We start from the raw sequence: 13,363 nt of genomic DNA, 5'->3' as shown, positions 1-13,363 counted from the left end.
ATAAGTCTTCGTACCTGTTTATTCCATTCTATTTAGACAGCAACACTAACAAAATTCTTAATGTATATGCCCCCACCACCTGTACTCTTTCCCTATGCTATCATTTTGACACTTACAAAAGAACATCTCAATTCAGCAACCAAGTTTTACAACTACCATTCCTACCAATCAAATGGTAATGCACCAAGATAACAATTCTCTTGTGTTTTAATACATTAAGAGTACATTATTTACCTATGACTGAAGGACTATGCCTTCCTTTATAAAAAAACAAAGATAGTCACATCAATTTAATTCCATATATATGCTACCTATTCAATTTATTAAAAATTATAATAAACATAATAAACTAGTGCTCCAAACTTATGCTGTTCACGTGGAAGACACTATAAGACACAATAGAGACTGCCTGGCAATAAGAAATACAAATTCCTTCTATAGAGATGGAGAAATAAAAGGACAAATCTAGTTGTCTAAAAGACAATTCACTGTACACATTTTATTTACAGTTTTGTACACTGTCTTAATATGAATGGGACCGCTTTTCTACTTGAGCCATTTTTTAACCAAAGCAAAACAACCTAAGTAATACAAAGTGTTAAAATACAGCATAAAGATACAAAAACATACTAATTCTAATTAGGAATGTAATTATGATGTTACATTTTTTTTTATAATCCACAATTATGTTTAGGAAATCACACAAACATAGATCACTGATTTGAATGAAATGCATAAATTTGTAGCAAAGCTTTGTAGTTACAAAAAAACAAAAAAATTACCAAAGAATGCACAAAATTAATGTTTATTCCACCTTTGTGTCATATTCCTGGATCCTTCACCAATGTTACATGAGGAAAAAAACAAAAGCAAAACAAATGAAAAACTGAAATCAGAATCACTAATGTTATCAAGTAGGGAAACAAATAAATTAAAATCTAGCAGCCATCAGCAAGAGTACAGCAAAGACAATGCTGTAAAAAGAAACAAAGAAAATTGCTAGAAAACTGTATGCATCATACTCTTTCAAACCAGCAAAATATGCTCCTGCATACAATGGAACATAAACAGAATTTTTTCCTTTAAGGTATAGAAATGCAAGTTCTTTTTTGAATATTGTGGATGGGTAAAATGTGTTTATAATGGTAATTCTACTAAGCTATTACAGAGTGGGCCAGGAACACATTCATGGATTCTGGGGATGATGTGTACTGTAATTCTTTGATTGGGATAATGGACACTCTAGCCAAAAAAAAAAAAAAAAAAAAAAGTGAACACAGAAGTACAAGACAAAGGCGAATGAGACTTCTCTTATATCTTAGCAACATTTAGATGGAAATCAAATTTAAATGCAGTCCACTCTGCTTTGGAAGAGGCTTTGGTTCAGCTCCCAAATCTCGATTGCTTGACGCAGTCTCCTATGAGAATACTCAGAAGGTGTCTTCTTAAACAACAAACCTATTTTTAGTGGTGGAGCCGCTCTTAGTAGCTGTGTCTGCATGGGACTGATAACCAATCACTATCTTTGGAGGAAGTCCTAACCTTTCTTTGTATACCCTCCTAGAAGAAGCAAAAGAAAAAAGGAGCTGTTAATTTTTATTCACACACACCAAATTCAGATTATTCTTTATATATAAAAAATATCTAGAGAGTGAAACAGGACATTGCATGCACTTTTCCTTTCAACAAAATATACTCTTCATTTCCACAACAATCTTGGCTAATCACTTAAACAATATTTGAGATTCTATTGTGTTATCAGGATGTTATCAGGCATTGTAATTATTAATAAATCAATAATAAGCAAAGTATGGACAGTTCCTGGGTGTTTATAGTATTTGATTATTTATAAACAAATAATCCCACATACATAGGGTAGAGCTGTATCACATGCATAATTTATATAAAATTAATGCCTACATAGGTCTACTTTAATTCTCTCTAAAATGCTACAATTATACTTTTCATATAACACATAATAAATATTGTATGATACTGCAAATTACATTTATCATACTTCTTACTTTATGGCATTTTGAGGGTAATTTATAAACATGATTTCTGCCTTATATACTAACTCTACAACCTACTTTCCAAATAACATGTGACTCTATTTTAAGAATAAACTATGATGAGTGCCAAAAGTAAGTATAGGGGTTGTGATACTAACAAAGATGATCTAATCTTATCTTTGAAATTAGAGAAAGTTCCCCTTTAAAAGTCACGAGGTTAAAAGTAAAATGCTGAGAAAATGAAACACATCTGAAGGCTGGGGAACAAAAATAAGGCTGTGTGGCAACAGTCCTTAAGGAAGAAAATATGAGCAAAAAGGCTGACAAGGTAAAATTGGGGACAGATCATAGAGAGCATGACAGGTAAATTTAGGAATATAGATATTTATTCTAAAGAAAAAATAGCAAAACTTCAAAAATAAACACCAAAATAAAATAAAAGGGATATATATTTTCATGGAGCTAAATTCTCCAATAGGATACTAGGGCAGTTTTATTCATACTCCACCTTCCAGAAGCTTCTACCTTCCTTCAAATAAAGGTTCTAAAAATAATTTCATGATAACTAAAATTATAACTATTATCAGATGTATATTATGAAACAATGTATTCTTTTCCATTATACATAATCATTAAAAATGCCAGAAAGCCAGAGCACTGCACTGAGCCATATAACTTGGAAGAATAAAAAAATAAAAAAAATTAAAAAAAATCTTCCCAGGGCACCTGAGTGGCTCATGAGGTTAATAAGTGAAGGACTGACTTGATTTTGGCTCAGGTCATCATGATCTTGCAGCTCCTGAGTTTGAGCCCCCAGTCTCACTCTGTACACTGACCACGTGGAGCCTGCTTGGGATTCTCCCTCTCTCCCTGACCCTTCCCTGCTCGTGTTCTTGGTCTCACTCAAAATAAATAAATTAATTAATAATCTTCCCTTGAAAAACTGAAGTCAAATGTTTTACAAAGATTTCAATAATTTTTAATATTGACACAAATACAAGATTTTCACAGGAAAGAAATTCATGCTCATTTTTTTAATTGATTTCCAACATGAAATCCCCACAACTATTAAGTTTTGATGCTGACAGAAAGATTAAGAATATGATGACAAATTGGGGCACTGGGGGGCTCAGTCAGTTAAGCATCTGACTCTTGATTTCGGCTCAGGTCATGATCTCACAGTTCGTGGGATCGAGCCATGCGTGGGGCTCTGCGCTGACAGGACAGGGCAAAGCCTGCTTGAGATTCTCTTTCTCCCTCTCTCTCCCCTCCCCTGCTCATGCTTTCTCTCAAAATAAGTATTAAAAAAAAAAAAAAAAGAACGTGATGACAAATTAACAGTCAACTTCTTTTACTGAAAACCTCTGTAGAACGAAATCTGGAAAATCCCCATACTTTTTTTTTTTTTTTAATGTTTATTTATTTTTGAGACAGAGAGAGACACAGCATGAGCAGGGAAGGGGCAGAGAGAGAGGGAGACACAGAATCCGAAGCAGGCTCCAGCCTCTGAGCTGTCCACACAGAGCCCGACGTGGGGCTCGAACTCACAAGCTGTGAGATCATGGCCTGAGCTGAAGTCGGACGCTTAACTGACTGAGCCACCCAGGCACCCCCCATACTTTTTTTTAATAAAGAAAGGAATTATGTTCATAGGAGAATTCATAATGTTTGAAAAAAAAAGAAATCACAAAGGGTAAACTGAACATTCTGTGACCTATGACCAATACATAATTTTAATACAAAATTTAAAGTCAAATTTTACTAATTTAAATGTAGTGAAAAGAAATTCCCAGTTAACACTGACAACATTTTGGGGGGAAAACAACAGGCAATTTTTGCAAGGAATAGTATTTACCAAAAAAAGTGTCAAAACATATACATGTGGGTTTTAAATATGGACAAAATTAAGATACTATCACTTAAATTTCACTGAAAATGTTATGTACAGTGATTACAAAACATGCACAGGATACACATATACCACTTGTCAATGCTCACTGAACTATTATGGGTGTTACATATTCACGTTATGTTATGGTTTTAAAATAGAAAAAAGACTTAATATTCTCATTTGATAAATGAACAAAATGCCACACACCAGAATTCAGGGTTCTGGTGATTATATACTCCATTGCTAGGAAAAAGAATTTTACAAAAATTAAAAAAAAATATGAACAAGACACTAAAAACCACTAGAGTAGTTCAAGATTATTAAAGTGTTTATGAAAACACAAGGAAAATAATGATCTACGAATCCAAGTATTTTTAAAGCTATAAATAACAGTACTTCTGCTTTTAGTTATCTTAATATTTTAAAGGAAGTGTACAAACAGCAAAACTTACCCTATATGTGTAACAGCCTCTCTGTTTTCACATTCAGTAGTCCATATTGCTATCTTATCACCTTTAGCTCTAACATTAACAACAGCTCCACATACATCATCACTGTAGTCATCAAAAGATTCTCCAATAAGGCACAGCAGCTTAAAAAAAAATTAATCCCAAATTAAATAGATTATTTACTGCTTATTAAACTGCAAATGTCCCTTATGTATGTGTATACATACAAAACTAAGAAAGTTTCTAAATCAAGTTGACTTCTTGAATGTCTAAATTATATTTATGTTTATAGTTCTTTGTCCTGACTTTTTAAGAATTCACATGTTTCTTTATTTAATAACAAGAACACTAACAGTTGTTTTAACTGTTTCAGCAAATGGGGCAATTGATATCAGGGGACATATAAAAGGCAAATTATCTTAATATTCATTTGCTCTGCTGCTGCTTATACTTGCCAGCAAACAAATATTAATAGAATGACTGAAGAGTTGTCATTATATTAAAAATAACCAAATAGTTACTCATGGTTAGATTAACTGCCTCTTGTTCTTGCGGTTTTTCAGAGCCATTTTCTAATTTTTTTTATTGTGGCGAATATATATAAAATTTACCATTTAATAAAGAATTTTTAAAAATTTACCATTTTAACCATTAAAAAAATTTTTTTGAGTATAGATGACACGTGACATTAAACCGCTTTAACCATTTTTAAGGGAACGGTTCAGTGGTGTAAGTATATTCACAACTATCACAACCATCCATCTCCAGAACTTTTGTCATCTTACAAAACTTTAACGTGGAATTCTAAAATGGTATTTACTGATAATCTCCCCCAAAAGCAAAATTAAGTCTCTCCATTTACCAAAAAAAACCTCCTATTCATTCAAATATTCACTAACTGCTTAATTTAGTAAGTGCTAACTATAAGCAAGACACCGTGCCGAATGATGAAAATACACAAGAGACTATCATCCTTATTCCTGACAGCTTGGGGTTTAGGACTTCTCACTATACAAAATGTCAATTATTTCTTATTTAATTTACATCTTATAAAGCCAAATTTCCAGATTATATCATAACATAGAAGATGAATAATACCAAGCTACAATTTCACTGTTTGCTTCACTGATATAAAAAATTTAGTATACAAAGTAATACTCTAACAGGGTTGTAAAAACTTACATCATACAAAATGTGAGGCTCTATAATTTTGAAGTTAATGAAATGACCAGGATGAGCTTACTGTGGAAGGTGAGAGTCAACTGCCAATCACTTTCTATCTGATCTGTAATGTGGTACACGGTTTCACTGTACCAGTATGTAAAATATACAGTATTCACATGATTAATTGCCGGCTTAGATTTTATAGGGTGGGCATTCTTATCTTTTCAATTAGGTAATCAATTTAAAATGCAATGCAAAGTAAGTTTTAATATGCCAAAACTACTTTATAATTTTAAAACCTTACTGTCTCTAGCCAAAAGCGATCCAGATCACTTCGTCTCTGCTGTTTGTTCAATGTAATTAACCATCGTCCTCCTCGTTTGTTTTTCTCATCTTCCCACATAGGCTCAATACCATCCTAAAAGGTTAGTAGATAACAATATCAGGCAAAATTGTTACTTTAACTGAAGAGATCACTAGAAAGAGCAAGCAACAACTCTGTCAACTTTTTACTTTATTCTCTATAAAACTTATTGATGTAGTGGGGGGAAAAGCATACAAGAATTAAAGCCAGAAGCATGGAATTGGAGAATTAGAGACTTGACTTAGATACTTCTAGCTATCAAACCTTGGATTTCATTTAATTTGGAGGTTCTTAAACACTGAGTAACAGATAACTTTGAAAAATTACATACATTTCTATGCCTAAAAAATGTATGTAAAAATTATGCAATTTCAGAGTTAATGAATGCCCCTCCAACCCCCCTACCACTTGACAGAACCCACTTATAAATATCCCAAGGACCAATGCACCCCAAGTTAAGAATTCTTGACAAAACTCTGGACTTACTTTGGTCTACTCAAATATATAAAGAGACTAGACTGGATATCAAAGCTCTCTGCAAAAATCAACGACAGTGTGTACCCAGAGTCAGACTCTCAATTTCAATTATTTATAGCAATAAGCCAAAATTGGTTAATGCTAAAGTCTAGTAAAACTAATTTAATTATTCTCCAAACCTCAGAAAACCTCAGAGCATTAACTATTCCTAAGTTTCTGACAAGAGTTCTTAATAAATAACTGAATGGTCCAGTCTTAAAATATATGAAATCACTGATTAAACATACCTTAAAAAGTGAGTAGTCACAGCCAGGCATTAAATTACTAGACAATTGGATGTGGTTGTACAGACTAGGTAAAACAAAAGGACAATTATAAACATAAAATATGTAATGCAGAGTTTAGGTGCTCACATATACATTTAGAGAATATGATAAAAATTAAAAGATAAAAGTTTATGTTTACTCGTTTTTCTACTGAGTCAATTTCTGAACTGGACCAAAGAGATACCTTAATAATGGTCAGTTCAAGAATCAGCATTTGATGATTCTCAAGGCAATATTTTTAATGATTTTATTTTGACAAAAGTATATTTTGATGTATTAGTTAACTCAATGTATACATATGTATGTATGAGAATCTGAGACTAGGTGGGATGAGGTGGCTTTAAATACGTGAAAGAATTTATGGCGCTATTAACAAGTAGTTTTAAACACATAAGAGGATGCCTGGGTGGCTCAGTCGGTGAAGCGTCCAACCTCGGCTCAGGTCATGATCTCACAGTTTATGAGTTCGAGCCCTGTGTCCGGCTCTGTGCTGACAACTCAGATTCTCTGTCTCCTTCTCTCTCTGCCCCTCCCCCAGTTGTGTTCTGTCTCTCTCTCTCAAAAATAAATGTAAAAAAAATTTTTTTTCAGCACATAAGACAAACCAAGAGAAAGCAAGATACACTTCCCAACTATCAGGACTGCATGACTGAAATAAAATAACACTAATATCCATGAAGGTATCCAAGAGTAGAACAGACCAATGGGTCTCAAATATCGCAATCATTACTAGTCAGTCAGCATAGCAATCGTTTGGGAACCTTTCAAAACAAAACAACAGTTCCAGGACCTACTCCTTGTGATTTTAATCCCTTAAACATAGGGTAGAGGGGCACCTGAGTGACTCAGTCGCTTAAGCCTGACTCTTGGTTTCAACTCAGGTTATGATTTCACGGATCATGAGCTCAAGCTCCGCATCTGACTCTGCACTGACAGCACAGAGCCTGCTTGGGATTCTCTCTCTCTCCTTCTCTCTCTGCCCCTTCCCTACTGGCACTCTCTCTCAAAATAAATAAATAAATGTTCTCTCTCTCTCTCTCTCTCTCAAAATATCAATGTAACAGAGTAACACGTGAGATGACTTAGATACTCACTAGCCTGAAGGTAGAAGGCTAAATCATTTGGTCTTCTAAAGTTTCTTATAGCAAAATTGTTATAAAATTGGCAGCAGAATAAGAATGCTTTGCCTGTCTCCAATATCAGATGCAGAAATATGATCTTTACTACATCTGCAGACCATGGACAATGCTGTTATCTTTAGTCAGATTCTCTTGATGCTATTTTAAACAAGTCTAGAAATACTTCAAGTAGTCTTAAGAAAGATTCTGGCATCCTTTGAATCATATTCCACAGGGTAATATATGAATTCAATTTGGTGGAGGGTAGCATAAGGCTGAATAAGGTTTGTCGAGTTACTCTACTTAACGGTCACTCTTCCCAAACTACATTATCACTGGCAGCTCCCTCTAGGCAACAACAGAGGCCTGGATACTAACAGTAACTATAAAATTAGGACCACTACTTTATAAAATTAATGGACAGGGTGGAGTAGCTGTCTTCAATGGCATTCAAGGTAGATATGACCAATGCTTCTTTATGTGCCTCCTTTCTCCTTCATGATGCTCTAAGGTCTCTTAGCAAGTTACAGTAAAGAAAATTTGTAATGATACAATCTAAACAGAATCAGAACACTATAGACAAAACTGCATAAATCCCAAAGGGCTCAACAGTTGTTTACCACTACATCTGCCAGAAAAAAATGAGAAATTAAGAAGTGCTTAGATATTCACAGAAAGCTAAAGGATTCCTTCATATGTCTAAATTACACTATAAAAGTCCACTATGCAATGACATTGCTTACACATAACTAAAGTGTGCAGCCATATTCTAAATTAGAGGCCCACTTAGAAACCTAATTATGTACAATGGTGAAAGCTAACCAAACTAAATAAACGCAGCTCTGATTCCGTGAGGGAAATGGTTCAAGACTCTTGCTCTTCCTCCTCCATAGGAGACTTGGTTTAGAAGACTCAAATACAATTAAGGGAAAAAAAATCATCTGATGTTTTGATGAAGGGCAAAATAACCCTAGTTTAACTAGACAACCAGATCTATGAATAACTGGGGATTTAAATATAGTTTCATTACTTAAAAAAGTCAATGATTGCAATATGAAGTGACCACTCTTAAAGTGCCTACTTGCCTACTTCACAATTTTACAGTTTTCTCTAATTATTCTATGCTTTTTTTCCTCAGTGATTCAAACGTATACTAAATATCTATTATGGGCAAAGCACTGGAAAGATACAAAAGAATATTGTTTCTGTCCTGGAGGAAGTATACGTATATGAATCTTCTGACAATCTGTTCTTAGTGTGGGCAAAATATACTCAGGCATACGGTTATGTTAATACAGAAGAGCTGCTCATTGATTCAATACAGATACATGATCTAAAAATATACCAGATGTACAAATTAGAATTTTTAGGTAACTGCTAGTTAATTTACAGCTCTTAAAAATCTTTTTAAACAAGTTTTATCTTTGAAATGCAAATTACTTTCCAAATAAAATTACATACTAAATGAACTTTGTTTTAAAGAATCAATATTATAAAACGTCTTGAAAAGACTTTACGATTTTATACTGAGTCAAGCAAAGGTTTGACCCCCAAATCTGAACTTTTTGCTAAATCTGAAACAAAATCTCAAAGGTATTTCAACTATTCTTCTTGAAGTTGATCAACTAACATCAAAGACACTTGGACAAACCTGAATTTTGAGGACTTCAGTTTTTTAAATCTCAGAATCCTTAGTACAGGAAATCCCAGATGTTATACCAAAAAGAGTTTGCACAAATGGGAACCTAACAAAGCTCTGGAGTATAGGACAGATGTATCTAGGCAACCAAGAAAAGGACATGTTCCAACAAATTGTCAAAGTTCTAGAAGCAATAAAGGACTTTCAAAAGAAGAATCTTTTGGGACAAGGAATAAAGAATATACACAGGGCTAAAGGATGATGAGACTGAAGCTTTCTAAATGATGAGAAATGAACAGTTGTGAGGAGATGGAAAAACAAAAAGGTAGGTCTACAGATGAATATTTATTAACTATTCACCGTCCCTTCATTTTATGAGTGATTTAAAATGAAAAATTACACAATTCATAAAATAAACATTCTAAAATGGTTACTTACGCCCAAAAGTCTTCAACAGTATCAAACTTAGAGATCAGCCGAAGGTTTGCTTGCCAAGTTTTGCTTTTATCATTTTTAAAAAACCAGAGTGCCCATCTACAAGTAAAAAGTCAGCGTTAAAAAAAAATGGTAGTTTTATTACACTCACATTCCTAGCAGCATTCTTCACAATAGCCAAAGGGCAGAAGCAACCCAAGTGTTCACTAACAGATGAACAGATAAACAAAATGTGGTATAAACAAACATACAGTAGAATACTTATCAGACTTAAAAAGGAAATTCTGAGAATGAACCTTGAGGACATTAAGTGAAATAAGTCAATCAAAAAAGACAAAACATGATTCTACTTGAATTAGGTACCTAAAGTAATGAAACTCAGAGAGGCAGAAAGTAGAATGGCAGGGGCTAGAAGGAAAGGGAATGCACAATTGTTTAATGAGTACAGAGTTTTAGTTATGTAAGATGAAAACGGTTAAGATGGTAAATTTTATGGTATGTGTAGTCTAACACAATTAAAAATTTGTTTTAAGAATAATTTTAAATGGTAGATTACACTGGCAAAAAATGAGTTTTCTTTCATTTTTAAAGTATGTATTTTATACCTACTTCATAACAGATTCTCTGCTATACTTTACAGACCCATTGAGGCTCATCCCGCAGAGTAATTCACAGAAATGTAGTAGAGAGACAATTACAGTGTGCTAAGTGCTATAACCAAGATATCAAGCAGTTACTCAAGAAAAAAGAGTGGAAGTACTTAACCAGAAAGGAAAGTAGGGACAAGAAAGCTGGATCTTTAGAGAAATGAAAAGGTATTAGCCAAGAGGGGATAATAGGACTTCTAAAAAAGAGGGGAAACTATTAATAAATTCTGTTTACTCAAACACACCAATAGGAAAATAACAAAATAAAGAGATTCATTGAGTAATGCTACCATAGATATATTCTGAAATAATGTACACTAGTTTCTCCATATCTGTATATACCTGTTAAAAGTTTATTCTAATACCTGGAAGATAAACTCCTGTCACATCAAAGTTATAATTAAATATCCCAAGATAACATCTTCAGAACAATTATATTGTCTGAATTACTATACCTAAGGTAACTCAAAAGGAGAATTTTATTTTCTCATTGACAAAAATGTTACCAAAAGATAGGTTTCCAAACAGATACATATATATATATTTCATAACTCCATGATTAATGTTTGGATAATCTGACATAAAAATGAGATGCATTTCAACATCCACTTGATAATTTGAATTTGCCAACCCACTATCAAGGAGGATAAAAAAGAAAAAAGGAAAGGCATAAAAATTATTAAACATAAATGTAAGGTCAAGTACTATACTTTGGTCTTCCAAAATTAATTCAATCTTTCCTCAAAAAATTAAAAATTGAACTACCATATCATCTAGCAATTCTACTTCTGGGTTATTTATCGGAATAAAATGAAAACACTAACTCAAAAAAAAATATGCACTCTCATGTTCATGCAGCATTACTTACAAAGTCAAGATGTGCAAACAACGTCAGCGTCGATCAAAGAATGAATGGATAAAATAAGTGTTGTATGTACGCCATGGATATTTATTCGCCCACCCCCCCCCCCAAAAAAAGGAAGAAATCTTGTCATTTGCAACACTGAATGGACGTTGAGGGCATTATGCTAACTAAGTGAAACAAAGAAATAAGACAAATACCATATGATCTCATTTATATGTGGAATCTTAAAAAACAAAAAAAACAACCTCATAGACACAGAGAACAGACTGGTTGCTAGAAGTAGGGGTAGGGTGAAAAAGGGTGAAAGCAGTCAAAAGGTAACAAACTTCCAGTTATAAAATAAATAACTCCTAACTATGTAACATACAACATGGTGACTACAGTTAATATCAATGTATTATGTGTATGAAAGTTGCTAAGAAACAATAAAAGTTCTCATCACAAGGAAAAAAACTTTGTAACTCTATCATGGCAGATGTTAAGTACCCTTTCTATAGTGATCATTTCACAATATGCATAAATACTGAGTTATGTGCTACACCTGAAACTAATATAATAGGTCAATTATATCTCAATTAAACATGATACCAAAATTGTCTTTTTGTCTTTTTTACTGCACTCAGCCATTAAACATGCAAAAATTTATCCTAATAATTAGATGACTAGGCAAAAACGTTGTACAAGAATGTTCTTAATACTGGAAAATTTGGAAACATCTTACATTCCTTCAACAAGGGATCATTTAAATCACAGTTATCAAAATGTGGTTTGCAAGACACTTAGGGGACCCCCAGACCCTTATCAGAAGATGTGATAAGTAAAAACTATTTTCATAATAATGCTAAGGCATTCTTTTACTTTTCACTGTTAACATCTATACTAATGGTACAAAAGCAATGGTGCAGTGAATCTGCTGGTGTCTTACAAAGTTTCATACAGTGGGACCGAACTGTATTAGTAGTCACTATACCCTTTATTATCACCACCTCTCACAGTAACAACAATGTTTTAGCTAAGAATACAACTGATGAAGCAGTAATTATTGGTTTCATTAAATTTCAATCTGTATACAGTCTTCTTCATACTCTGCAAAAAAATCAAAAACGACAAAAAAACACTTCTGCACACCAAAGAACAATGCTTAAAAAACTGAACTGTGAAATGAATTAGCCACTTTTTTCATGGCACACCACTTTAACCATGACTGACAGATAAACCATGGTTATTTCTTGAAAATGAAGTAGTGAGCCTGATGCTTTACTGTGGGCTTTCAGGGGAAAAATCAGAATTTTGGAAATCCTGCATGTGCCCCTGTTGAGCTTGACAAACTTCCTAAAGTTTAGTGAGTTTACTAGTGATATAAATATTACTGTTTTGATACTATATAATGAAAAGTATCAATATCCAGAAAATCTGTATAACTCACTGTTTTCCAAATGACCAGTGATGTTGCAAAATCATGCATGAGTAAAAGATCCATTCTAAATGCAAGACAAGCCAATAGATTTTTTTAACATAACAGAGTAGGAAAAGTTCTTGGAGGGGCACCTGGGTGGCTCAGTCAGTTAAGCGTCCAACTTTGGCTCAGGTCATGATCTTAACCGCTCAAGAGTTCAAGCCCGTGTTGGGCTCTGTGCGGACAGCTCAGACCCTAGAGCCTGCTTCAGATTGTCTCCCTCTCTCTCTGCACCTCCCTGACTCATGCTCTGTCTCTCTCTCAAAAACAAATAAAATACTGGAAAAAAAAAAAAAGAAAAGAAAGAAAGAAAGGTTCTTGGATATGGTTTCAGATTTTACATTGCAGGTGACCTATAAGAAACCTAGTATCAAAGAAGAATGGCTATCATTAGCTTAAAAGGCTATTAAATACCCTCTTCCATTTTCCAACCATGAATTTGTGTGACTTCACATTTTCTCATACTTAATATAAAACAAGTTATCTCCTCCATAGACTGAATGCAGAAGCAGCTATAAAA

The 13,363-nt window shown here is 33.6% G+C and overlaps 1 protein-coding gene across 3 annotated transcripts in view; it reads right to left on the bottom strand.

The window, feature by feature from the left end:
• Nucleotides 1–289: 289 nt before the first annotated feature.
• Nucleotides 290–13,363, bottom strand: part of EIF4E (eukaryotic translation initiation factor 4E) — a 49,444-nt gene continuing 36,370 nt past the window's right edge. For all 3 annotated transcript variants that reach the window (XM_030313393.1, XM_030313394.1, XM_030313395.1), the window contains 5 exons: nt 9,879–9,974; nt 6,645–6,708; nt 5,821–5,934; nt 4,356–4,495; nt 290–1,560 (listed from right to left, as the gene is read on the bottom strand). In XM_030313393.1, coding sequence (XP_030169253.1) covers nt 1,446–1,560; nt 4,356–4,495; nt 5,821–5,934; nt 6,645–6,708; nt 9,879–9,974 — 529 coding nt within the window. In that variant the 3' untranslated portion in view covers nt 290–1,445. The remainder of the gene's footprint in view (nt 1,561–4,355; nt 4,496–5,820; nt 5,935–6,644; nt 6,709–9,878; nt 9,975–13,363) is intronic.

Source organism: Lynx canadensis, chromosome B1 (genome assembly GCF_007474595.2).
Source record: "Lynx canadensis isolate LIC74 chromosome B1, mLynCan4.pri.v2, whole genome shotgun sequence".
NCBI classification, from domain to species: domain Eukaryota; kingdom Metazoa; phylum Chordata; class Mammalia; order Carnivora; family Felidae; genus Lynx; species Lynx canadensis.
This window is presented reverse-complemented; position numbering and strand designations above follow the sequence as displayed.